Genomic DNA, 26875 nt, shown 5'->3' on the forward strand with positions numbered 1-26875 from the left:
AAAATAAGAACAGGGAATCTGCCTAGTATAGTACTTTAAAAAGCTGATCATCTCTTTGTCTTTTTGTTGGATACCCATAATTCTCATGTTTTATCCTTTATATCAGAGACTCAATTTTGTAATGCTGATTTCCTCAGTAAACAGCTTTTATATTTGAAAGACTGACTTTTTGCCATTTTGTAACAGTGACCAGTATAACTCCATCAATATAGCTAATGCGGGGAATAGGATTAAGTAGTTAAAGGGTGAATGTGGATGGGTGGAAAGTTTTACAGTGAATCAGATGTTGTCCTTTGGACCTCTTCTCATCCTCATCCCCATCCCCGCAATTTCCGCTTCTCCCCCTTACAAGAAGGAGAATTGTGTAATTTGAGATGCAAAATTAGATTTTTGTATGGTACCTTTGTAGGCCTGTATATGTATATCAGATCATTTGATTGTTAGTTGGTATATTAGGAAAAAAATTAAGAATATAGAATATTGTACATTTTTGATCCAGACTATGGGAACAATTGAGAAATATTGCCTTGCCACAGCATCCAGCCAATAAACTCCAGTTAATAAAGTTTGAATGGTAGAACTCTTTCTTCTCTCAGATAGCTGTAAAATGTGAACATCACTAAGGAAAACAATGCTGTATGCTATTGGGTTGGTTATGGAATAATAAAAGTTGACCAAAAATCCATTTACACCTCAGTAAGGTTGTATGAAAATGAGAATGTAGGTGTGTAAGGCATTCCAACTGGCATGGTACAAAATTCCATCAATGTAGAAAACTATAGTGAATTCTATTCTCTTCTATTCTACTGAAATTAAGGACAGGTAGCCTGCAGTAATCAAAAATTATAGCACTTACATTTAAATGTAATTCATTTTTTCAAATCATGAAACTAGGCTTGACAGAGCAAACAACCTCTAACACTGCATAAATACCTACCATAGTGAATAAATTTACTGTAAGTCTGAAATTTCTAGGGAAGATGAAAGCCATCTTGAAATAAAATCGTTAACATTTTTCATCAGATGGTGATTAATATATTAAGAAGTGTTTGGAGGACTGTAATATCTTTGTGAGTAGGAAGTATGTAGAGTACTATAAGATGAATGCGGTATATCCATTCTTATAAATAGAATGAATCTTTCTTCATGACCCCAATCATGTTTTTTATCTTTCTTTGTTTTCTGAGGTGGTGAAGTATAATTTCACTTGTATGATTCAGTTAATTACAGGTAAAGGGCTTTGACAATTCTGAATAGTGCTCTTTAAATTTAGAAATAGATTAGAAATCTTTGAAAAACCAGGAAGTAATTTTTGACAAGACAATCTACTTGTTTTTTAGAATAAGTAGTAAACTTGTCTCTCCAACAGAAGTTGGTCCAATAAAAGATATTCCCTCACCCCTCTAGTATTCATACTACAAATATAAGGCTGGGCTAAGGAAATTTGGGACCCTACGCACACTGCTCCATGCCCCCCAACTCCCATACTTCTGCTCCTGTGGCCCAGCCCCCAACTTGGAGTGTCTGGTGGTCAGGGACCCAGGCCAGAGAAGTAAGGGGTGTAATAGACCAGAATTTTATAACTTCAAATTTTGAGCCATTGAACTGCATCAGCAGCATGAGATGCATACCTACTTGTTCGTGTTCATGTTGTTATGATTATTTATTTGTACTGTGGTAGCACTTACAGGTTGCAGCCCCATGGTGCTAGGTACTATACAAACATAGCAAACAGATGGCCCATATTTTAAAATTGTGTTTAAAGCCTAATATAGACAAAACAAGTTGTACTTTAACATGTTAGCAGGCTGAGGTAAACCCTAGGCTTCTCACTAGGGTTGAACACAGTTAGTTAACATGCGAAAACTATGACTTGCCTTGTCCACACTAGGATTTTAACATGTGTTTGCCAACGTGTTAAAAGTCTGTGTCTGTCCTACACCACGGAGGGAGTTCATCTTTGGTAATTAGAGTTTGTAATGATGGAATTTGGAAATCCTGTCTGCATGGCAAATTGTCCCTTAACTGCAGACTTTGAAGGTATATGGCTGAGCCATGGGCACTATTTATTTTTATTATTTATATTGCCGTTGTCTCCAAAGGCTCCAATCAAGATCAAGACCTTGTTGTTCAGAGCACTGCACAAAAACATAGTAAAAAATCAGTCCTGCCCCAAAGAGACAAAAATGCAACAGGTAGGTGAACCACACAGTGTGAAGGAAGAGGGAAGGACTCATCAGAAAGGACCAAACAGAGCCAAAATTATATTAGTTGCCCCAATGTGGCCTCATCAGCACTGGTACCCAAATATGCAGCTGGCCAGAGGACCACTGTACTGCCTCTGTCTTCCTACCAAACCTCCTGTCTCAACAGCAAAGGAGAATTCTATATCCCCAGAAACATTGCAGCATGGGAATAACCTCCTGACTAATGTGGTCTGTTTCCGGTTTTAGGGTTCAAGCCATCCTCTGGCAATCCAGGAAAGGCTCCACCCAGAAATGCTGTAAACAAAACTGGAATTGATTTGCTATCTGGGCCACTAGTGAAGGACTCACTCTATCTCCAGCTGGAGCCCCTGCACTTCTGAGACTTATGATATGGAAGGTGCTCTAGGGCTTAGTTATAACCTCCATAGAGGTCCATATGGAAGCAAAATCTGCTTAAGGAAAACCTATTTTCTGTTACCTTACACTCTCAGGTTCCTTAAGGACATGGTAAATGTGGTGTTCCCGCTCCTTAGGGAGCCCTAAATCACGTCCTAATGAAGCTGATGAGTCCTCCTTATGAGTTCCTTGCCCAAGCCTCACTTAAGCATTTACCAGTCTTAACACACTTCCTGAAAGCAATCACGTATGCCAGAAGAGTGGGTGAGCTTAGTGCTTAGATGGCCTCTCCACATTATACTGTAGTCAAGGGTAAGGTCATCATGAGGCCTCATCCCAGCTTCTTGCCTAGAGTGGTCTCAGATTTCTACCTATTTCTATGTTTTTCCTCACATGACCTCTTGTTACCCAGGGGAAACTTGTCTCCATACACTAGATATAAAGAGGACATTCTGTTATTACCTGGTTTCAGAGTAGCAGCTTTGTTAGTCTGTATTCGCAAAAAGAAAAGGAGTACTAGTGGCTCAAATAAATTGGTTAGTCTCTAAGGTGCCACTAGTACTCCTTTTCTTTTTGTTATTACCTGGTAATTCTAATAGGTTATTTGTAGCATAAGGGGAGAGAGGCCAGAGAGAACCCTTTACTAGATTAGAAGATGTCTAGAACACTGCTACATCTTAACTGAGAACCCAGTCCTTCCAAGTTTAAAGAACCTCCAAGTTTAAAGAACTATGAGAACCACTGCAGCATCAGTGGCATGCCTCAGAGAGATTAGCTTGGTGGATCTATGCAAAGCAGCAATTTGGAGTTCAGTGCACACCATCACCAGACACTACTCTTTGGATGTAACATCACTCTCCAATACCCAGTTTGAGAGAGAGTGGAGTTACAGCCCATATTTAGCCAAGAATGCCTCATCCACCATCCACCGGTGGAGCACTGCTTGCCAATCTCCCGCAAGTGGGAATGCACATAGGCCCCGAAGACAAAAGAGAGGTTCCTTACCAGTAATTATTCTTTTTAGAGATTTGTTCACACTACCTGCCCATCTTCCCTTCTACTTTGGAGTTCTACATAACATCAGGACTCCGTAGTTGGGAAGGAACTGAGGTAGCTGGGTGTACAGTCCCTCATATACAGTAGGGCAATTATGTCACCCTCAAGTGAGTTTTTTTTGTGCATCCCTTCCAACGGACATGGCTTTTCTAGGCCATTTCACAGCATGACACCAGGAGCACCATATCCCGCTCTTGAAGAAAAAGTTACTGGTAAGTAACCTCTTACTTTAATGCACAATACATGTTGAGATTTAACAGAAGCATAGAAACTGCCATAATGGATAAAACCATTGGTTCATACAGTCGAATATGCTGTCTTCAACAATAGCCAGTACAAGCTGCTTCAGAGGATGGTGCAAATAATCCTAGAGAAGGCACTTATTGAAGGACCTGTCCACTGGAGAAGATTTTTCTCTTCCTTTATTGATTAGAGGTTGGCTTATACTCCAAAGTGTGAGGGTTCATATCACTTCTGAAACTTTAAAAAAATACTTACTATTATAGCTCTGGATATTCTTGTTGTCCAGTTGTTTTTTGAATCCTGTTAAGCCCTTGCCTTTAATTATACTTTGTGGCCATGCTTTCCGCAGGCTAATTGTACGTTGTATAAAACCTTTTATAAGGTTTAAATTTCCTACTTTTTAATTCTCTTAAAATACAGCAAGGTTTGCTATTATATAGGCAATGAGACAACTACATTCATAATGTCTTCAAAAACATTACTGTTTCACCCAAGTCTCACAAACTGCTTTTAACCAGAGGTGCCACATGATAATAAAGAAGAATGCTTTAAAATGAAAACTATGCTGCACTAACATTTGTAGGCCATATGGCCTTTAAGGGAGCCCTATTATCTTTCCTCAAACCGTTATGTAGCTCTTTCATTCTAGATGGATATTTTTGTTTTGGTTAGTGGTGTATGTGTGAAAATTTCAGAACTCAAAAATGGGTAAATTTTGCCAATTTCTCCCCTCCCTCCCCCTCCCTCCCTCTCCCGCCCCCGACTATTTTAGCAGCTTTAATAATTAGGTTAAAAAACTGTGGAGAACTGTATCTGGGATCTCCTTACTATATGTGCTGTTGATGGTAGTATTAATTAATCTAGTTAAAAACGCAAGAAATATGAAGAAAGAGTTTGCATCTTAGTGTAATGCAGATCTGTATTCTGTTCCATAAACACAAGAGGTGTGACCTTCAAAAGATCAAACCGTACTGATGATGCAACTGTTTGACAAAACTTGAGTAATTATTTTTGTTTTCAGCTAGGACAATTTATTGTCTGAGACTTCTATGGATGGTAGATTACTAGCGTATATGGGACATATTTATTTCATTGCTCGTTTAAGATTTTTAAATGATCTGTTTTAAAATTAGGCTTAACTGTGTTTGGAAGTGATCCGTAGATAAATATAGCTAGGCCATATACTGGATTTCTGTTTTTCTTTAATGTTTTGCAGCATGGCTAATAAATGCAGGCATATTCCAACCAAAGCCTAGTTTATAAGCATGGATTATGTTACAAGGTGGATGCCATGTTGGAAATAACTATTTGTAGGGCGGACTAATGAAGCTAATTAGGAGATTAAGTGATACTATGAGTGTTTGAACAAGCTGTAATTAAGAAGTTGAGAAGGCTAATTTTTGTGATTTACAGACTTTTAAAATGGTATTTCAGGCTGTGGGATTACAGCATGACTGTACTTTCAGCTATTGTTATTTTTACAGCCCTTGAGGAATATTGCTTTCCTGCAAATATCCATACCTGTCTGTTGTATAATCAGATATTGCTCTTTTAGTGGATTAGTATTGCCACTAGAGGGTAGTATTGAATTCAGTGGTGATATAACTCCTGTTATTTAGACACCTCTTGTCTCAATTGACATAGCTTCACCCACTGATATCTTGATATCTATTTCCATACTCATCAGTTTGTAAAGTGGTCAATTTCTTGATGGTGTATGAACAGTAAACTGAAACTAGTGATGATTCTAATAAATTTCACTCTGCAGTCAGCATCTCTCCGGGAGCAAGTGTTGCTTTAAGGATATCTGCAGTAAAAGGGAAGTTAAAACATGCCATGGGTTAGAGGGAAGAAGATCAAGATCTAACATATAGTGGTTAAAGGCAATAACAGGAAGATACATGAGATACCGTGGAAGAGGGAAGGAGGGACAAGACCACTAGCAAGTAAGGAAGAAATAAAGGTTTGATCCTGTGCCCACTGAAGTCAATAATGTAGCTCCCATTGCTTTCAAGGGTGTAGGATCAGCCACTACAAGAACACCATTGGGTGGACAAGGACAACTGAGAACAAGAGAGTCCTGCTCCAGTTAGCCTGCAGCCAAACTACCTGTCTGGGGTGTTGTCAGATCTGAAGCTTAACATTTTGACGGTAGACCTCCAAGGAAAACCCAGATGCTGCAGCAAGTAGTGTCCATGATTCAGTAGGTGGCCCTCACAATTCCTTATCTGTACTGAACCAATGCTGCAGTGTGCTACTGGGGGACATTGTGCTTCTTCTAGTGCCCAGAATATAGGTGACTGAGCAGGAGGTGCAAGAAATCTCTTCAACCCCTCTGCACTGCTGCTTCCATCTGCCTTTCCTCTTTCTTCCCATAGGACAGAGGTGTAAATCTTTGGTTTGCAGGTCAAGTGGGTGCATGTTAGGAGGGCTTTGGTCTGTCTAATCTATATCTGTCACACATACATACCTTTTCTTCACCCATCACACTTTTCTGCTTCTCTCTCCCTCTCTTTCTGTCCATCACATGGCCAATCTCTTTATTGCGTTTATTCATGTCATTTACAACATATGCAGCCTTCCCCAGTGTATGTACAGATGGGAGGGAAGAGAGTTAAAGACTTTCAGAAGTTCTAGACATAACAGACATCTCTTTTAGGGACAAAACTTGCTCACTACAGTATAGTTTTCCTGCAAATGGGTGGGACAGGATCTGGGAAGGCTGCATAGGGACTGTTCACACCTCTGCAAGGTCTGGGGGATTTGGTGGATCTGCTGCAATTCTGATCTTTGCTATTTCTTCCTGTCTCACTCCTCATAGTAAGGCACAAGTGGCTGCTTGGCACTTGAGAAGTAGCTAAAGAATTGATGAGGTGAGACGCGTTCTTCCTCCTATTCGTTTCTGTTTTCTATTCCACATAGGTTCTTGCACTACACTCATCACCATGGTATCTGATCACTGCCCTGTAGCCCTAGAACTTCCTATAGAATAGCCTGACTACTCGGGCTGTTCCCAGGATTTGGGTCTTAAGAGTGTTTACAACAGTTTCAGGTTGCTTGTCTTTAGATTCAGGGAGACAGTACTGCATTGGGTCACATTCAGTTCACATTCAGAAGGCTGTCATTGCAACCATAAAGGGCTAGAAACATAACTCTGTTCAAAATAAAAGCTTGTATTCTGAGAAAACCGATGGATAAATACCCACTCCCCTCAATCATTTTCACCAGGGAAGTTTCCTGCTTGCTTGTTGGTGAATGGATTTCTTAAGCTTTGGCTTGTTACTGTTGAAAATGTCCAGTTTTGGCTTGAACCACTTTTCTGAAACTTGCTGATTACATGGCCGTCTCAGCACACTTTGGACATGACTTGTTTCATTTTCATTGTTTATAAGTAGGGGTGACAAGATGTCCCGTTTTTAAAGGGACAGTCCCGTTTTTTGGGACTTTTTCATATATAGGCGCCTGTTACCCCCCATCCCCTGTCCCGTTTTTTCACAGTTGCTATCTGGTCACCCTATTTATAAGGCATCCCTGCTTGAGCAGATTTTTTAACTAAACTCTTCTTATAGACAAGACTGGCCTCACTTTACTCCTCTCTGACAATAGCAAACCAGTCAAAGATACAGTATTTGAATCTCTCTATTTTTAATTTTGTATGTGTTCCTCTGCTCAGCTGTTAAAACTGTGATTATAAAATGTTTGAACAAGTGTATTTTTTCTTCAAAGTCCTTTTTCCTCCTGCCTATCTGTGCAGTAATAACATAAACCTATATGGTGGCATTACAATCTGGAATTAATTATTGTAATATGAACATTTCCATTTTTCTGTCTTCCTCCACTGTAATGGTGGAGATGAATATGTCTTAAAATAGAAAATTGTAAGTCCTTTTCATAGTAACCTGTTTGAAGATCAGAAAGGAGTACAAAGGAAGAAAAGCTTGTTGTTTGTGTTTGCAATCAAATCTTGGTTAAAAGGAAGTCTGACGCATAGATGTAGGGGTTTTTTTATATTATATTGAAGACAACTAGATACAAGTCTTGTTGGATTAACTGGAAGTTACGTGCACCAGCAAAAATATTAAAAATAAATACTAGCAAACAAGATGTTCATATTAACATGAACCTTGAAAATGGCTAAGCAAAAGGTCACAACTGATCTTCAAATATTAGTGAAATTTAATTTATTGCCTAGAACAAACACACAGAAAAGGAGAAGAATATGGGTCATAGTAAAGAAGCAACTGATAAATTATCTGAATGTCAAAACTATTTTAAAATAAAATACCAAAAATTACATTTAAAGATAAAGTTAAACAGCTCCTACTATGTTCTCAGAAAATATTCTCTAGATTTTCTAAGATCACCTGAAAGTTTTTGTAAGATTTGCAACTAGTTTGTCAATGTGTTTTTGAAATTATTTAAATAAATATACAGGCACTTAGCATATCCATATTCTAAGCTGTAAAGAGTAAGAGCTGTTCAGTTCTATGACTGTGATGAAGCAGAGAAACTGCCCACCAGCACAGAAAGGGTTAAGAGAGCCTTTGGGTCCAGCTAGTCTTGCCCGAGTATACCTGCAGCCAATGCCAAGCGTGAGGGGAGAGAAAAGGAGAGAAACTGACTCAGTTTGGGGCTGACTGATGAGGAGCTATCTGCCTCCCTACCTGAGGGGAAAGCCTGCCAGCCAAAGCAGCCACCAGGAAACAAGCACTGTCTCCCTGGTCAAAGGAGACAGAGGAGGACACCTAGGAGCACCCAGCCTAAGAGAAACACAGGTGGCCAAAGCACAGAGATCTTTTGGGATTCCAACCCCACCAAATTTACAGCTGCCCTGCCTGGAGGAACCTGGGACCACAGCAGGACGCTGCCCAAGGTTCACTAGGGGGCACTCCTAGAGACAACCACCACAGTGACTTGGACTATAGGGGCCATGTCCCAAACTGAAAGAACAGTGGTAAGGCGTAGCCCAGGGCAGTGGATGTAGACTCCATGCTGGGAGGTCCCCTACTCAGGGGTCCGCTTACGCAGGGACCCTGTGCTGGGACCTGGTGGAGTGGGAAGGGTCAGTTCTCTCTACCCACCCCAAGCCTTAAAGACTGAGACACCTATGTGACCTGGTACATCCAGGGCAGCCCTCACTAGAAATGCCAAGGTCAGGGCAGGCGGCAAAAGGGAGAGCAGACACTCCCAAAATTGGTGGCTAACACTAAAGTTAAGCTCTTAAACCAGTCACAAACTGCTCCTGATCCCCCACACTGGTTATCAAGAAGCAAAAAAAGAAATCACACAGCTCCCTTTTTTGCATTCCGGTTGTCTGGCTCCCAATCAGCACCTAGGTGCAGTACAGTGAGAAGTTATTTAAACAGCTCTTCTCACTACACAAAATGTTCTGAACCCCGCCAGCTACATTGGCAGATCAACATTAGGTTGGATCTTACCCAAAATACCAGCTAATCCTTTAGCGTCTAAAACTAAAAGTTTATTATGAAGAAAAAAGAAAGGACAAGAAGGGAGTTGTCAAATGGTAAAGCTGTTATATATGTACAAAGACTTCAGAGTCAATATATCAGGTTCTCAGCAGCATTGGTGAGTTTGCTGCCTTGAAAGTCCCTCTGGAACACATCCACAGCATGGATGGGTCATTTAGTCCTTTGTTCAGAGCTTCAGTTTGTAGAAAAGTCACTCCAGAGATAAGAAGCAGGATTGAAGACAAAATGGAGAAGATGCAGCTGCCTTTTATAGTTTTTTGCCATGCAGTCTGTATTTCCTTTGTTCCAAACACAAGCTGCCCAGCACATGGCATGGAAGCCTTAGAGTTCTGACCATAGGCATGCTCCTGCATGTCTTGCTGAGTCATAAGCCTGAGTCATAACCCTTTCAATGGGTTCATTGTACAGTTGATGTCCCTTGATGGGTCATCAAGCAGGCCTACTACTGATGCCAATCTGTCTGGGGGGTGTCACCCAGAAACACAGCACAACTTTGGAAATACAGATATACCACACATATCTATAACTCATAATACAAAAGTGATACAAACCTATAAACAAGATCATCATATTTGGAAAATCGTAACATTTCCACTGATATCTTACATGGTACATCTGGTCAGATTCCTTGCAGTTTTACAATATTAGTATTTATAATTTCCTAAAGTGTCCCCCAGATTCCAGACAGCGTCACCACCGCAACCAAGCAGGAAGCTAGAAACCCAGTGCTCCAACTACTAAGCCACCTGGCCCTCCAAGACCTCTGTTACAGTTTTGGTGGAGAATGTGGGCAGATGCCCTAGTCCTGGAATAAGGGAATTGGAAAAAAACACAAAAAAATCCCTTAAGCAACCACCAACCTCAACCTCCTCTGGCTGAATGGAGATAGAATAGCTGCTAAAATGGATGGCCGAACAAAACACACAAGAAGCAGCCACAGCAGCAGCAACTGCTTCAGTAGATGGCTAATCAGTAGCAGCTGATCCAACATGTGGTCACAATACTATGGCCACCTGTTCCAGCAGAGCCAGCAAACCTCACCCCAGCTATGACTCCGCCCTCATCAGACTCACCAAGATGGGACCTGAATATGATCCCAAGGCCTTCCTTCAAACCTTTGATCAGGTGGCCACAGTAGCCCCATGGTCCCGAGACCAATGGGCTGTGGTGCTGGTCCCATACTTAACCAGGATAGTGCAAGCCATGTATTGTGCTTTAGACCCTGCCGCAGCACAAGAATATATGCGCGTCAAGGCAACCATTCTCAACGTCTTAGGCGTCTCGGAAGAGACATTCCAGCAATGGTTTCATAGGGAGCGGTACCCACCGTGGGCAAGACCTCACATGGTTGCCCAGAAAATATGAGACTTATGCTGGAAATGGCTCCAACCAGACTCAAAAACTGGGGCTCAGGAAGCCAAGCTGGTCCTTCTGAAACAGTTCACCCAGATACTACCCCTTGGGAGAAAGGAATGGGTGTTACAGCATCGTCCTGAAACCATGGTGGATGCCATTCAGCTGGTTGAAAATTACCTGTCCACGAAGGCCCCCATAATAGCACCCCACAGGGACCTATGGGGATCAAGAGCCCCATGCCACCAAAAGAGGAAGCAGCACATGGAAGCCGGTTTCTCGAGTGGCTTAAACCAACTTCCCCCTCACCTTGACTCCAGAGGGCCTTAGGACTGAGAGGCCTCAGGGGCTTCCGGCCTGCAAGTCTGGAGCCATTGACTCGTACCCCAGTCTGAAAACCACTGACCAACCAGAGGTTAAGAAAGGAACATCACTGGGGCCTGAACTTGGCAGATCCCATGGGGAAGAGACCATCTCAATACACTGCGTCGGGACCAATCGTAATAGCCAAGACCCGGACAGATGTTTCACATGTGGCTGTCCCAGGCACTGGTCCAGAGATTACCCCTACATGGAGTGTAGCTTTGGGAAGATCTTGAACCCGGGGGCATGAGCGCCACAATGCAACTCAGCGCAGTTAACCATCCAGGTACAAGTGAATGGGATAGAAGAGACTTGTGGACTCAGGGTGTGCTCAGCCCCGCATGTGAAGCTCTGTGGTTCCTGACCTGGGGTCAACTTGGGGCACTAGCCTGTTACAGTGTGTGTATGGGGATGTGAAATTGTATCCCCGTATTCAGGTGACTAACAGTGGGGGAGCGTACAAAGTCCCCTATGGTTGGCCTGGCCCTAACACTCGCCTACCCTGTTGTTAGCAGCTGAGACTGGAGCTATTTTGGGGAGTTGTTAAAGGAGCTTGTGGGACCCCCTTCAGACTGCAAGGCCTTTCTACTGCCAACTATAGATCTGCCTGAGCCTGTGACCCTTGCAGGTGTGGGAAAGATCACTGATCCAGATGAGGGGACATCCCACTCATCAGAACCCAGCAATACAAGGCCCCGTCCCAACCTGATGTGGAGGTCCCAGATTCTGACCCAGTTCTCCAATTTTGTAGAACAGGCAGACAACATGCTGAGCCAAGCATACTTCCCAGTTGGGGTAGTAAATGGAGAGAATGTCGAGCCCTGTCAAGTGGGTTTGTTCCCACACTTCAAATTTCAGGCTGACCACCTATACTGCATTGAAAAGGACTGGCAAACCAAGGCAGTTTGGAATCAGTTTCTGGTACCCCAACCCTATTGGGAAGGAGGTTATGCGACTCACCCATCCCATATCCTTCACAGGGCACCTCGGGAGGGAGAAGACACTAGCTCAAATCCTGGCCTGCTTGACTGAAGTGCAGAGACCTTATGGGATTCCAACCCCACCAAACATACGGCTGCCCCGCCCAGAGAAACCTGGAACAGCAACAGGACACTACCCAAGGTTCACAAGGGGGCACTCCTGGAGACAATCACCACAGCGACTTGGACTATAGGGGCCATGCCCCAAACTGAAGGGACAGTGTTAGGACATAGCCGAGGGCGTGGACATAGACTCTGTGCTGGGAGGTCCCCTACTCAGGGGTTGACTGACACAGGGCCCTGGGCTGAGACCCAGTGAAGCTGGAGGTCCCAGGTTCCACAGTTCCCACCAGCCTTAAAGACTGAGGCACCTCAACCAACCAGGGGGCTGGAAATCAAGCACTCCAAGCACTAGGCCACCCAGCCCTCCAAGCCTCTGTTACAATGAGAAATTGGTTTCTACATGCGTGCGCACACACACACAAAGGAAATTAAGTAGACGTTACTCAGATAACATGAAGGGACTACATTTTCAGTGCTCTGCATGGGAAATGAACTGTATGATTCCCACCAATGTGGGAGTTTGATAGCTAAATCTCAGGACACTGATATAGGTATAGATATAGATCTTACTTAAACTGCTGAAAGCAACTAAATTCAGAATTACAGCATGTTCCCTAAACAGTGGCTGGTATTATATGTCTGATGAACTAAAATACCTGTGCATATAGGGATGAGTCACAAAGAGTATTTCAGACTCTTTGAATTTCCTTGTTGTTGTTGTTCTATACTATTTCTACAGATCCATCAATTTACACTGTTCATTACAAACCTGGATAAGACGTGGTGGAAAATTAACCACGCGTTGTGTTTGAAATCAGAATCGCCTGAGGCTTTATTCAAGTATGCGTATACAGGTAGAGTCAGCCATAGCTGCTCTGCATAAGCAGAAAATACAGGCGTTTATATAGCTGAAAACCACAATTTGTTAAGCACACTTCCTTTAACAGCATTTTCCCTTATTTGGCATATTGTGCAAGCTTTAACAGTAGGTTTACTTATTTGGGATATAGCAAAACAAGCTTTTCCTGTTATTGACAGGTTGTTCTTTGTGGTTAATGGGTCTTTCCTAATGTCTAGCTGTTAGAGTTACACTTCTTAAGCTGTGCTGTTGCAATTGCCCCACAATGGAATTTTCCTCAGCCTCTCCTTATGCTTTTACACACACAGTTAGCTTGACCAAAGTTTTAGGCCTGCTTGGGAAGTTTAGGCCTACTGGATTTTTCCTCCACAACTTTCTCAGCTCCAAAGAGCTTCTGCTCTGAGTAAGACGTGCCTCGTTACAAATGGGAGCTGCCCCACTGCTAGAGCAATGGTGCAAATATTTCTTTAAACTCTCTATGTCAATGCAGCCCTGCAGTTGCTAGCCAAGCAATGTTAGAATCTGGTTTAGCTACAACTGGTATTAATAGAGCCACCATTATAGTCTGTATACTTCTACAATCACTCTGTCGTGTCAACACTGGTTATCAACAGTGTGAATTACTTATCTGTTATCAGGATTTTATAAAGGCCTTAAGGGTCTGTACCAAAATGTGTTTATGAACTTTTCACTCTATGAAGTCAAAACCCAGGTCAATAATATCTCTCTTTGGTGAGCTTTTAACTTTTCACACCCACTCTGTCAGACAGTTGCTACAGATTGTAAGACTTGCCTGCAGTATCAATTGAACAATGAGTGCTGGGCTTCATTAATGTTCTCAGAGGTATGACTGATTCATAAACTGAATGTCTCTACCAAATAGCATTACCTCAAGTTCATTCGGTTTAGTTATCCTTAATCCTGTTATCTTGTAAGTTGGTCAATAGCTGCCGTTCACAAGAGTGTATCAATAATATGTAGTAAAAGTATGCATGAAGGAATGAAAGATGATTTTCTGGGTTAGGCGGTGGGCTGGAACTCATGAGATCTGGATTCAGTTTCTGAACTGGCCACAATATATAGCTGTCTAACCTTGGGCAAGCCAGTATTTTCTGTGCCTCAGTCCCCTATCTGTCAAATGGGAACAATGTTACTTCCTTACCTCAAGGGGGTGTTTTGAGGATAAATTCATGAATGTCTGTGAGGCACTCAAATACCTTGATGATGAGGGCACTGTAAGTGCCTAGTCAGATTGACTGATATTTAAATGAACCTGATAAATTTATCTGTACTGTGGTTATTAAACTGCATCTTTTTCAGCCAGTGTTCGTTTATATTTATTATAGAAGCACCTGTTTATTTTTTCATCCTCATTACACTAGAGCAATGCCCATCTCTCCATGTCCCAAAATGAATTTATATATGTTTTTGTCAAAATTAGGGAATTTGTATAAGAATGAGAGGTGTTGTTCAGATCTTGGGCACGTAAAGCTATTTTTAGATACCTAACTATGAGGCCTGATGTTTAGAAGTGGCTTAAGTACCTCTGAAAATCAGGCCACTTTTATTTAGGTGCCTAAATGTGGCTTTAGGTGTCTAAAATATAGGCACACAGGTGTGAAAATATTGGCTTGTTTCAGAAGGAAAGTGAAGCAACAGCGAGTCAAAAAAAAAATAGATGCTTTTAAGGCAGATACACAAAATGTATGCCAAAAACACACACACACACTTCTGTATGCTTTTACTTTTAAAGGGTCAAATCATGCCATTTTCACTCAGCCAAAACTCTTGTTGACTTTAGTGTGACTGACTAAGGACACAGGAGATAAGGAGGGAATAGATGGTGATCATGAGGCATTGGATTTTACAGATAAAAATGCACAACATTTTGCTACAACCTTGAGTACCAATTTGTACCATAGCGATACTTAATTATATTAAAGGCCAGGATTTGAGCATGCACAGAAAGAATTGAGCAGAGTTTATTATAAATTAAAAGTCTGATGGTAATTAAGGGCTTGTCTACACACGCAAATTGTATTGCTTTAACTATACCATTATAGTTAAAGGGTACAGCCCTCCTAGTGTGGGCAGTTATAGCGGTATAAAGGTTCTTTGTCCATCCATGCTGGAAGAAAGACAGAAAGCCATGAATGTGGATTAATTAGGCCGCAATTTACTTTCAGGCATTATACGTGAATAATCTGGCAATAAATTGTACAGTGCAGTGAGGAGGGGGTTATCTCTGATCCAGATGTAGGAGCTCCAAACCCCTTTCCTCAGCTCCCTTAAAGGGGACCAGGAAAAGGAGGGGTTTGGCTCCCTACTGGCGAGACATAAGGAGCCTCCAGCCCCACTTACTCAGTTCTCATAAGGGATGTGTTCCTTCAAATCCTTTTCCAATCCCATGTATGCAATAACCGAATGCCTTCCATACCAAGTACCTGCACTGAATATCTGTCACAACTATTATGTATAAATTGTGACATGATAACCTAACCTGTCTACTCCACCCCACCAGACCAGACCAGCTGTGGGGAAGATGAAAAACCCTTGGCCAATCTGGCGGGGAGGGGAAAATTCCTTCCCAGCCACACCAGGGAAAAGGAGCAACTAGTGTGATGCCCACAGCAGGTCAGAAGGGAACCCGGTCCTATTCCAAATACATGTGTGGGTGGGTTCTTCCATCCGGATCATGGGAAAGAGGGTCTTTCATGGCTGCATGGCGTATAAATACCTTTCCCACTCTTTCTGTTAACAGGAAGGGCAATGCAGTGACCTTGACCTGGCCCCAACTACATCCTGTCCTTCCTGTCCATCCCTGTAAGCTTTCTCCCTTTTCCCCCACTGTTGCAAGGGAACCTTTAAAGGGGCAATGCCCCTTTTCTTCCAGCAAGCTGGACAAAGACTCAGCACACATAAAGGTTGCAGTGGGCACTTTATATCGGTATAACTATTTCAGTATAAGGCATCTTTATTCCAGTATAACTGTGTCTACACTAGGATCAATGTAAGTATTTCAGTAAAAAATCATTCCCCTAACCAAACTAGGTGTACCAATACTGTGAGTGAATCAGGTTGTCGTTAATGTAAAATTGCGTAAAATGGAGATACCCTCCAATAAACACAAATACTCGTCGATCAGCATCTAGAAATACAGAGCGTTCATATAAGCGTATTTTAGAACATCTCTTCCCTGCAAATATTTGAACAGGAGTGAACTGACAAGTTGTTGACATTTTTTCAAGAGATTGCTAATCCAAGAAGTCAAGTATAGCTGATCCGCAACAAATAGTAGTTCTTCACCATGTGCTTCAGGACTCTACAACACACAGCTAAGCAACCAAACTGTTCAAAATAATGATTTCTGGAATCCTGATACTTAACAGTCAATAAAAATGCAGTGAATTTCTGAATTTTTTATTTATTTTTTGGATACTGTTTAAGGATCTGATCCTGCTATTGGCTCTGCATAGGTGGCACTTTTAGCCCACATGGATCCCCATTGGAGTCCACCCATACAGAACTAGTTGCAGGACCAGGACTGCAATATTTTGAATCTAGGTAAGATAGATGAGTAGCAGCTACATTAAATGAAAGATATGTATTTAAGATGTGCTTTTAATTACTATCACTTGGGGCTAAAATGTTTGTTCTGATTTATAGCTGAACTTATTAGGATGAGATTTATGTAGTAATTTTGATATTTTAAGGAGCTATATAATTTTGTTAGTTAAACACTGAAATATGTTAAAATTTAAAACAGTAAATATAACTTAACTATTTGTCATTACAAAAGACAGGACTTAGTTTCAGATTTCTAAAACAATAATAAAAACCATGAAGAATTAATTCAATGGAGCATGAAACAACTTCACGGCATATGGAAATAAATTTACGATGTATGATTTTCATGCCAGAATTCTTGGGTTATCAGATAATGTATTTCCTTTCAATGATTATTCAGCCTTTTCTTACAATAAGAGCTTCAGTGTGTACTTCATTAGAATGTATACTGTGTGTTGTAGACCCATCTACATATTATCTTTTTTTTCCTGAAAAAAGTCTGAAACTCATATTTTAAGATGAGTCAGATTTTGTATTGAGTTGGTTTATAAGAACATGTATGGATTTCCACTTCCTAAAATTGAGGATTGCATTTATAAATGGAGGTCCTAATTCCCATTTACACTAAAGCCTCTTTATATTTCTCTGACAGTGTAAAGGGGATTTTGTATAAAAAGAGGTGTGTGGGGGGGATAAATGTAATGTAATTTGTACTCCATTTAAAGCCCTTTACCCTGCCAGAGTGGCGTAAAGGGACATAGGGAAAATGAGAACCAGGCCCTGAATGTTATTTATTGTGTAATATCAAACTTCTGTTTAAACACATACATACAGCTTTGCTAATGCCACCTTAAAGATGAGAATTTAAACATATAGATATCAGAATGTCAGAGTTATGATTCCCACAGCAACAAAACTTCAGTTGTTCATTCTCAAGTTTAGCTTGTTCTTTGCTAGAAGAAAAGGAGTACTTGTGGCACCTTAGAGACTAATCAATTTATTTGAGCATAAGCTTTCGTGAGCTACAGCTCACTTCATCGGATGCATACTGTGGAAACTGCAGAAGACATTATATACACAGAGACCATGAAACAATACCTCCCGGAGGTATTGTTTCATGGTCTCTGTAAGACATTATATACACAGAGACCATGAAACAATACTTCCCGGAGGTATTGTTTCATGGTCTCTGTGTATATAATGTCTTCTGCAGTTTCCACAGTATGCATCCGATGAAGTGAGCTGTAGCTCACGAAAGCTTATGCTCAAATAAATTGATTAGTCTCTAAGGTGCCACAAGTACTCCTTTTCTTTTTGCGAATACAGACTAACACGGCTGTTACTCTGAAACCTGTTCTTTGCTAGAGTTCCTATGTAGGGTTGCCAGGCATCCGGTTTTTGACTGGAATGCCCGGTCAAAAAGGGACCCTCACAGCTCCGATCAGCACTGCTGACTGGGCCATTAAAAGTCCAGTCAACGGTGCAGTGGGGCAAAGGCAGGCTCCATGCCAGCCCTGGTTCTGTGCAGCTCCCTGGAAGCAGCCGGCATGTCCAGCCCCTAGGCGCAGGGGTGATCAGGGAGTACTCCACAGCTCCCCTTTGCCTGGAACAGCAGCCAATGGGAGCTGTGGGGATGGCACCTGTGGGCATGGGCAGTGCGCACAGCACAGAGCCACCTGGCTGTACCTCTGCCTAGAGGCCGAACATGCCAGCCGCTTCTGGGAGCAGCACAGAGCCAGGGCAGGCATAGAGCTTGCTTTAGCCCTGCTGTGCCACCGACTAGGAATCACCTGAGGTAAGTGCTGCCTGGCCGGAGCCCCCACCCTGAACCCCCTGCCCCAGGTCAGAACCCCCTCTTGCACCCTAACTCCCTCCCTGACCCCGTACCCCCACCCGCACTCCAACCCCCTGCCCCAGATCGGAACCCCCTCCCACACCCAAACTCTCTCCCAGAGCCACACCTCAGCCCCCTGCCCCAGCCTGGAGCTCCCTCCTGCATCCCAAACTCCTCATCCCCAGCTGCACTCCAGAGCCCGCACCTCCAGCCGGAACCTTCACCCCCTCCCACACCCCAACCCTCTGTCCCGTCCCAGTGAAAATGAGTGAGGGTGGAGGAGAGCGAGCAACAGAGGGAGGGGGGCTGGAGTGAGTGGGGGGTGGGGCCTTGGATAAGGGGTGGAAGAGGGGCAGGGCCTTAGGAAAGGGGCAGGGTGGGGCAAGTGTGTTCGGTTTTGTGCAATTAGAAAGTTGGCACCCCTATTCCTAGGAGGTGTAAATTCTTACCTATAAAATCCAGGCAAGGGATTATTAGATACAGAAATGAACTGGAACACCACATCTGCCCCCACAAGCCCAGAACTTAAATCCAAATAAGAACTGTGTGACTTGGGGATATTTCTGCAGTGAACCAAATCCCAAACACCTTTTGCATTTGGGAAAGTTCAGTTTCAATTCTGGATCTAAACTTAGAGGAAGCTCTTACAAATAGACTGAGGCAGGCAAATCTCTCTACCTGCTCAGATTGCCACAGACTTCAGTGGTGTTGTGCTGAGGTGTAGGTGTCTGCTCACATTGCTCCGTTTGCAGGATCTAGCCCTTAGACATTTGGGCCAAAGCCAACAAAGACAGTTAATTTATTATTTTCCTTGTCAGCTCTCCTGTATCCAGACATGGTAAGCAGATGGAAGTGGGAACACCTACATGAAAAATATTGACATGCCTATGAAATTTGAGAGATAAGAGAGTAGTTTCCTTAAATGACTCAGATATTCAGATATTAGCAGTTATTTTTGTACTCAACCAGATTACAAACTGATTCCGAATGAAGGTTTTTTTGTTTTGTTTTTTTTTTTAAAAACCAGATTTACATTTTTATTTTGTTTCTAAATGCCTTCCATTGACTCAGGTCAAATATTTTTCCCAAGACATGACATCCATGTGAACAGATATAAAAGGAATGATCCTGCTCCCATAAATGTCAATGTTTATTTTTCCATTAATTGCTATGGGAGCAGAATTGAGCTCAAAGAAATCTACTTGTTTGTACTGGATAACTATTGTTTAAGATAGTTGATCAAGTTACAGTAAAATTAAAAAAAAAAGATTACTTTAAAAATATGAACCTTCCTGTGTTTCAGCTTTTTAAAATGTGTTTTGCATATTTTGCACAATGAAATATACTGTATTTGTCTGTTCATCAAAGCTACAGTACATACCTCCTTATCTAGTGTTTCTGATTGGATCCAAACTTTATCTCACACAGTTGACTATTACATTTCTTAATATCACTGTTCTGCAAGGAATTACTCTCCTTGGTGAAGGAGAAATTGGTCATGAAGAAGAAAAAGAGACTGATCACTGCTGCTCCAGGTATTACATCGCAGAAACACAGAATGAACTGTAGAGTGGTTTTCTGGCTTACCTCATTGGTTGAACGAACACCTGATATCTGATCAGTTATAGTTTTGACAATGAGAATGGGAATGAATTCCAGTGATTACAGAGAGAGAATTCTGATGCCTACATGGAAAAAGTAGTCAAAAACAAAACTGAGCTTTGGGAGATATTCTGTCCAGAAGCTTATAAAAATGATAGCCATTTCCTTATTCTCTCGTGTAATTAATTTTGCTAAGGTTTAAAAAAAAAATGTTTGTGATGATATTTTGCTAAAATAGAGCTCACTTTAGGACTCTGGAAAAAGCCTTAGCTAATGTATAGTTTGATCAACATCACAGCAAAAATGTGTATATATATTTATATAGACATATATCCCAACTATTTTTATGTAAAAATAGGTTGGGAAATTTTCCTAGCAAAATAGTTCTTTTTCTTTCAATTTTTTAAATCAGAACTTTGCAAGCTTAAGGAGAGCTTTAAAGCCAATGAAGAAATCAAATGTCAGAAAAAAATTAAGATCTCAAAACTTATAAACCAGAAGCAAGAAAAGGGCATATGTAAAAGGTAATCTGCACTTGTGTTTACAAATCCTGCAAAGATGTATTTGCTTAAATTCAAGCAGATGAGTAATTTCATTTAGCTCAATGGAACATCTCATATGCTTGAAGCATGTGCGTAAGTCTTTGCAGGAGCAGAGCCTAATTGATGCATTTAAAGAAATGTAAACTTTGCAAATAATTTTTTTAAAAGAGTTAAGAAAATTGTGCAACAAATCAGGTAGTTAGATATTGAGACGCTATAATTTGATTGTTGTGCCTGGTTGAGTTCCTTAAAATATTTTTCCTACCAGAGGAGAATAATTCCATAATAGTGAATATTAACGCATGTAATGTATCACATTTTATTTTAGGGACATAAGTCTTCCATTCATGCAATCTGGAGTAAAATATTATTAAACAGAAGATGTCTCAGGTTAGGGGATGGTTAAAGTTTTTCCAGTGGACTGGTGATCACTTCCCCAAAACAAGCCATCTCCACAACTGGTACTGATTGGCCTTCTTGTTGATAGTCAGGGCATAGAGGCCAAGGATAGGATGGATCTATAAACTGAATTGCCCCTCACGCCTAGATGTGGTACCTCCCAGATCAGGCTTGGATATGTGGCAGGATCCATCTTTTACTCCTTCTGTGAATAAACAGAGGACATCGCTTCCCTGGACAGTCAATCCATCATTTTTCAGCTGAGGACTAAAATGTAATTTTGAATATGCTGCTTCAGTTTGATCATTTTGTTACACAACTTTTTTTTTCCAATAGTGGAGTGAAAATGTTTAAAAATAGGAAAAGTCTCCAAAAGTTATTATTTGGTGCTGAGTGCAAAGCACCTTTCTGTCTTTTCCTCTCAGACACACAAGGGAAAAAAAACACTTGAAAGCATTCTTTTGGTGCTTAATGCAGCCCTTCCATTTTGCTCCTCTCTTCCTTTCTATCTCTCTGATACTCAAGGCTTGGCTCATAAACAGACTAAAACCAAAAATATAATGGTAATAATTAGATGAAAAAGCAAGAATTTTGTTCTAAGTATTACCATAACTGTTAATGTCTCGGTTGGCTCTCATACTTGGAGAAGTTTAAATCAGGATGCCATGTTTAGCAGATGTTTTGTACTCACTCGTCATCATAATCCGATTGAGTGAATGTTGACTTTGAAGTTTGCAATGAAGAATGAGCTTAATTTATGAGTGACAGTGAACCTACAAGCTTGGAAGAAGCTGATTGCCAGAATAAAACTGTAAGACTAGTCAGAGAGAATACTTTGGAGACCAGACCACCAGGTTTGAAGATGTAGACTCCTTGTAACCAAAAAAAGGAGTCTAGCAAATTTCAATGAATATTCTGCCTTCCAAGAAATAAAATGAAAGCAGCCTGAAGTCGTAAGAAGTCAAAGTATATCAGTTGTACAGCTGAGGTACTCTCCTAATAATAAGAAAAGGAGTACTTGTGGCACCTTAGAGACTAACCAATTTATTAGAGCATAAGCACAGTGAAGCAATATTGTACAGTGAGATCCTCAATGGATTTAAATCACAGAGTCCATTAATGAAGGTCTCATGAGAATTTTTTCTCTCCTACTGGTATAATTGGACCTGCTATCTCAGAAAGATGGCATTGTGCATCCTAATCCACAGTTGCTGAGTTGCTCCACCTCTTAGCTTGGGTCACAGGACATTAATTATTTGTGATCTGGTGTGCCCTGTTGAAGGGTAGGCGATTTTTTGGTGCAGTTCAGAAATCCATTTACGTTGAAATACTATTTTCAAAAGTGGAAAAGATTTTCTCTATAAACAGATGGTAGCACTATCTCCAGGTTCTGCGTCCATATACTAGATTATTCATTGTGCCTAAGTCTCTCAGCCGCTTGTCTTCTGTCAAGGTGATCCTGCATGCCAGCTCAATATTATCATGTGAGTGGCAGATTCTGTTTTTTTTCACCCTCACAAAATTTCTGAAAAGTGGTTAATTAATGTCTTCCCGTCAATTAGAGACCACATTCTATCAAGGACCTTAACCTTGTGATTCTTGAGGACCTGTTTTTCTTCCACTTGTCAGTTACATCTACCAGAAGAACAAGAGCATTACAGAATTTAATGGCTAGCCTCCTTTCACTCTCTTCCACATGGACAGTGTTGTCCTGTGTCCTCATCCCATACTTATTCCAAAAGTGGTGCCCGAGTTCCAGCAATCTCCTGGTGTTCTTGCCAAAAACTCATTCTCACCCAGGGAAAACTATACTCCATTTACTAGGTGTCGTGTGTTTTGAACTTGAACTTGGGTAGGACTAAGGGCTTTAGGAAGTCAGCAAGATTTTTTTTTTTGTGGTTTTGGGGATCAATATAAAAGGAATGCTTTTTCCATTCAGCACTGTTTAAGTGGATTAGGCCATGCACTGAGATATTATATGTTAGTTAGGGCAAAAGTATCTCAGCGTCTTTCAACAATCTTTACCAGGACTAAGGTGACATCCATGATAAGTCTCTAATATTTTCATCATACAACTCTTTTGATTTGACATTTATATCAGATGCTTGTTTTGGGGTTTGGCAGTTCCAATTAGAACTCCTCAGCCCATCCTGCTACAGTTGTAGTACTATTTAGACTCCCACAGTGGGAAAACAAGAGCCTATCTCAAAAATGAAAAACATGGTCATGGCCAGTACCATACAAAATACGGTTCTTCAAGACTGTTGCCCCTGCATATTCATTTTAAATGCCCACCTTCCACAGCGTTCTACTTTGATGTGACCACTGGGCAGAGGCAGTTGGGGCACATGGTCTTGTTTGTAACGTCCGCTGGGAATATTTGGTGCCACAAGAGGTTGGTCACACAGGTCCAATGGAAACTATTTTCCAGAAGGTTCGTGATGCTCAGTGGCATGGGAGGAGAGAGGGTAGAGAAGGGGACTCATTCTCACAACTGTGAATATGGAGAGACAACACTTTAAAGAAGCAAAAAACAGTTAGAATTGCAATCATGTTAAATAAGTCACCTCAGACATTTTATCTGATTGACACCGGTTGTCCTTGTGCGTTGGTAATAATTTAATATAATCTCCCTATGTTTCTGATCTAGGAAAGCCATCACTTTAGGTATTTCACATTAATTACTAGTGCCTGCAAGGATCTCATGTTCAAAACTCTCTTGACTTCACTGAATGTTCCCTATGTGCAGGGCTTGCAGGGTCAAGCCCTAAAAGTATATTCTAATATTCTGGGGTCAAACCTGAAAAAATAGCCTCTAATTTTGCTTGCACAGTTATTACTTTGACACACGTGTATGTGGTAATGGTGTAAACAGCTGCAAGGACAAAGATAGAGTCTGGTTGTAAATTTGGCTCTAAATATAAAGCAAAAAACCAAACAACCACCTTATTATCTCAAATTCATTCCCATGTATCACCGACTTTGCTGTTGCTGAATATGTCAACTTTTATATACAAATGAGAGGCAATTACAATGATTCAAAATGGTATATTTCAGGCCCTTAGAGTCTGTTTTTGATCCTATTGTAATAACTACTTAGAATTTAAATACAATCCATATGTACTGTGACAAAGTTCCTCCTCTGCCTCGGTGGGTCCTGCGCTTATTGGCAGATTTGCTTGCCTCAGAGATTCACAGCAGCCCTCAGTTTGGCCACTCTTGCTCATGGCTCAAACCTGCCATCCACTCAGCTAACCTCATCACTGGCCAGCATGGGGGAATGGAGAACAATCCCCACAGTCTCTGTGTCCCATCTAGTGGGTCGGGGACAGGGCAGATCCCTTTCCAATTTAGACCTTCCCTTCTAGTATTTCTCACAGACCAGGTCAAGTCCTCCTGTGTCCGATCAGGAGTTGTGGGGGATGGGAGGGAACCTGGGCCCACCCTCTACACCGGGTTCCAGCCCAGGGCTCTGTGGATAGCAGCTGTCTACAATGTTCCCTGTATCAGCTGTGTGACAGCTATAACTCCCTGGGCTACTTCCCCCTTGCCTTTCCCCCAGCACCTTCTTTATCCTCACTGCAGGATCTTCCTCCTGAAGCCTGATCACACTTGACCTCTTCACTGTTCCAACAGCACACCTTCTCACTCCCTGCTCCTTGCATGCCCCCCTACTAACTGATGGGTGGTCCTTTTTAAACGAGGTGTCCTGATTAACCTGCCTGCCATAATTGAATCTAGAAAGTTCTTGATTGGCTCCAGATGTCTTGATTAGCTTGCCTGTCTTAATTGGTTCTGGCAGGTTCCTGATTGCTCTAAGGCAGCCCCTGCTCTGGTCAGTCAGGGAACAGAAAACTGTTCATCTAGTGGACAATATATTTGCCTTCGACCAGACTTCTGTATTCCACTGGTCTGGCACAATACATATAGCAACATAGTACATTTAGTATAACAGAAAGGACTACTTTTTTGTCTCTTAGGTAGCATCATTCATAGGAGCAGAAATAAGAGCAGTGTGTATGTGTGGTTACTGAATAATTCTGCTTTCAGAATATCTCCAATGGCAGCCTATTTTACCACTTAGTTGCCAAGGGACTTTCAGTTTCACTGGTGGAAGAAGGTAATTAATTTGCACATGTTGTTTCTTTCCTTCCTTTGATAGGCCTGAGTTTCCATCTGCCATCAGATGTCTTTCTGCCTGACTGAGATGCACCTGTGGTCTTTGAAGAATACTTTACATGTTGGGGGTAAATCAACTGTGTCCAAATTCCAACCTTTTCCTAAAACAGATAACAAAATCTATCAATGAATATTCAATTGATATAAAATTCTGAATACTCATGTGAAGTTGCAGTTTATGTTTAAGCTTGGGGAAAGCAAATTATATAAAAGTAGTATGGTAGAATGTGGTCAGCTTCTTATCTTATCATAGATCTGGAGTATCTTTGTCAATAATGAAAAATTATTAAGATTATATATTGTCTAATTCATGTTTCCTTTTAAGAAGCCGTGTGCTGCTTTACTGTAGGTTTCACTATAATGACTAGTTTATTGATATTCATTCATACATTCCAGTTGATTGCAGAAGTATTATAATATGTACTTAATATGTAACAATACTTTATTGCTCATGCGCTGAAAATTTTGAATGGAGAACTGGTATACTTAAGATACATTTATCTTATTAAACTATCATTCCAGTTTTCAAAGTAATTTGAGATACATGACTAATTACCATCCATGTGGAAAAAAGCTTTATACTTCTAGCTTTGCAAGTGCTAAAATCCAATGTTCAACAGACCACTGGTTTTGAAATGTGCGATACCAAAACCACATTTATTTGACATCTAGTCCCTATGACAGTTGTAGCAAGGTGCATTCCAGTAACACTAAAAACCATACAAAAATATGATTAATCAAATATTGACTCAATATCCCACAGTGTCCCATATCTTTATGAGAACAAGCCTGTTGTAATGACAACTAGATAAAATGTTTAATCAATAGCCAGACTGTCCAGAAAAGCCTGGCAGCCTAAATAAAATAATTAATTATGATAATGGGAATTAAAAGCATGTTATGAACTGTTACATTTCAGAAACATGAACTGTTAGACTTTGTTTGTTGGGAGAAACCAGATCTTTAAATAACAGTTCATTATTTTCAGATTTCTTTGTAATGGATTCCAACCTAACATTGCTTTTGCTTATTACAAATACTGTGTATAAAATCCCATCTCTGGAAATGATAGCTATGTGATAAATTGCAGAGCTATATGATGAATATATCATGCGCCTTTGACCTGTTGCCCACTAACCCATCTCCTCAGCTCTTATTCTAACGTTCCAAACCTCTAAATAGCTTCAGGAAGCTGCTATTTTATTTTAAAATCAGCCAGCCAAAGAAATGCCTTCCACCTTCTTCCCCAGTTGAGGAATTTCCCCCAAAATCTCTCCCGAGGCCAGGATGAGAGAGTCAGTCTTGGGCCAATTTATAGTAACATACTATCTATTTAAAGTCTAATGTCTTAGAGTATCACATAGCAAGAAATGGGAACTTTTTACCATGGGAAGGGGAGCTTCCCAAAGTGCACAAGTATTTACAAAAAAACCATTAAAATAGTTGCAATTTACAGGCCATTAGTGGTAACATTGCCAGTCACCAGGAGGAATTTTTTAAAAAGTGATTCAATTTCATTTTTTGTGCTACATTTTTTCAAGTGACACACAATCACGATTTAATATTTCTACTTGATTATGTAGATGAAGACATTGGGATCCATCAATACTATGACAAGAAAGAACCAGGTACAATATTAATTGTATTAAAAAAAAAAACTGTTTAAAACTTTGAAATGTTTGGTCTGCTTTGGGAACAAGTTGTTTGGCTAATAGTAAGCTGAGCAATGAATTTCTTCTTAAT

The 26875-nt window shown here is 41.0% G+C and overlaps 1 protein-coding gene across 5 annotated transcripts in view; it reads left to right on the plus strand.

Annotated features, from left to right (window-relative positions):
* WDPCP (WD repeat containing planar cell polarity effector) overlaps positions 1 to 26875 on the plus strand; it is a 278133-nt gene that overhangs the window by 75672 nt on the left and 175586 nt on the right. For 4 of the 5 annotated variants that reach the window (XM_073339528.1, XM_073339532.1, XM_073339530.1 and 1 more), the window contains exons 2-3: positions 25116 to 25200; positions 26716 to 26760. The exons of the other annotated variant lie outside the window; for it this stretch is intronic. In XM_073339528.1, the coding sequence (XP_073195629.1) occupies positions 25140 to 25200; positions 26716 to 26760 (106 nt within the window). In that variant the 5' untranslated portion in view covers positions 25116 to 25139. The remainder of the gene's footprint in view (positions 1 to 25115; positions 25201 to 26715; positions 26761 to 26875) is intronic. 5 annotated transcript variants of the gene reach the window in all.

Source organism: Lepidochelys kempii, chromosome 3 (assembly GCF_965140265.1).
Source record: "Lepidochelys kempii isolate rLepKem1 chromosome 3, rLepKem1.hap2, whole genome shotgun sequence".
NCBI lineage: Eukaryota > Metazoa > Chordata > Testudines > Cheloniidae > Lepidochelys > Lepidochelys kempii.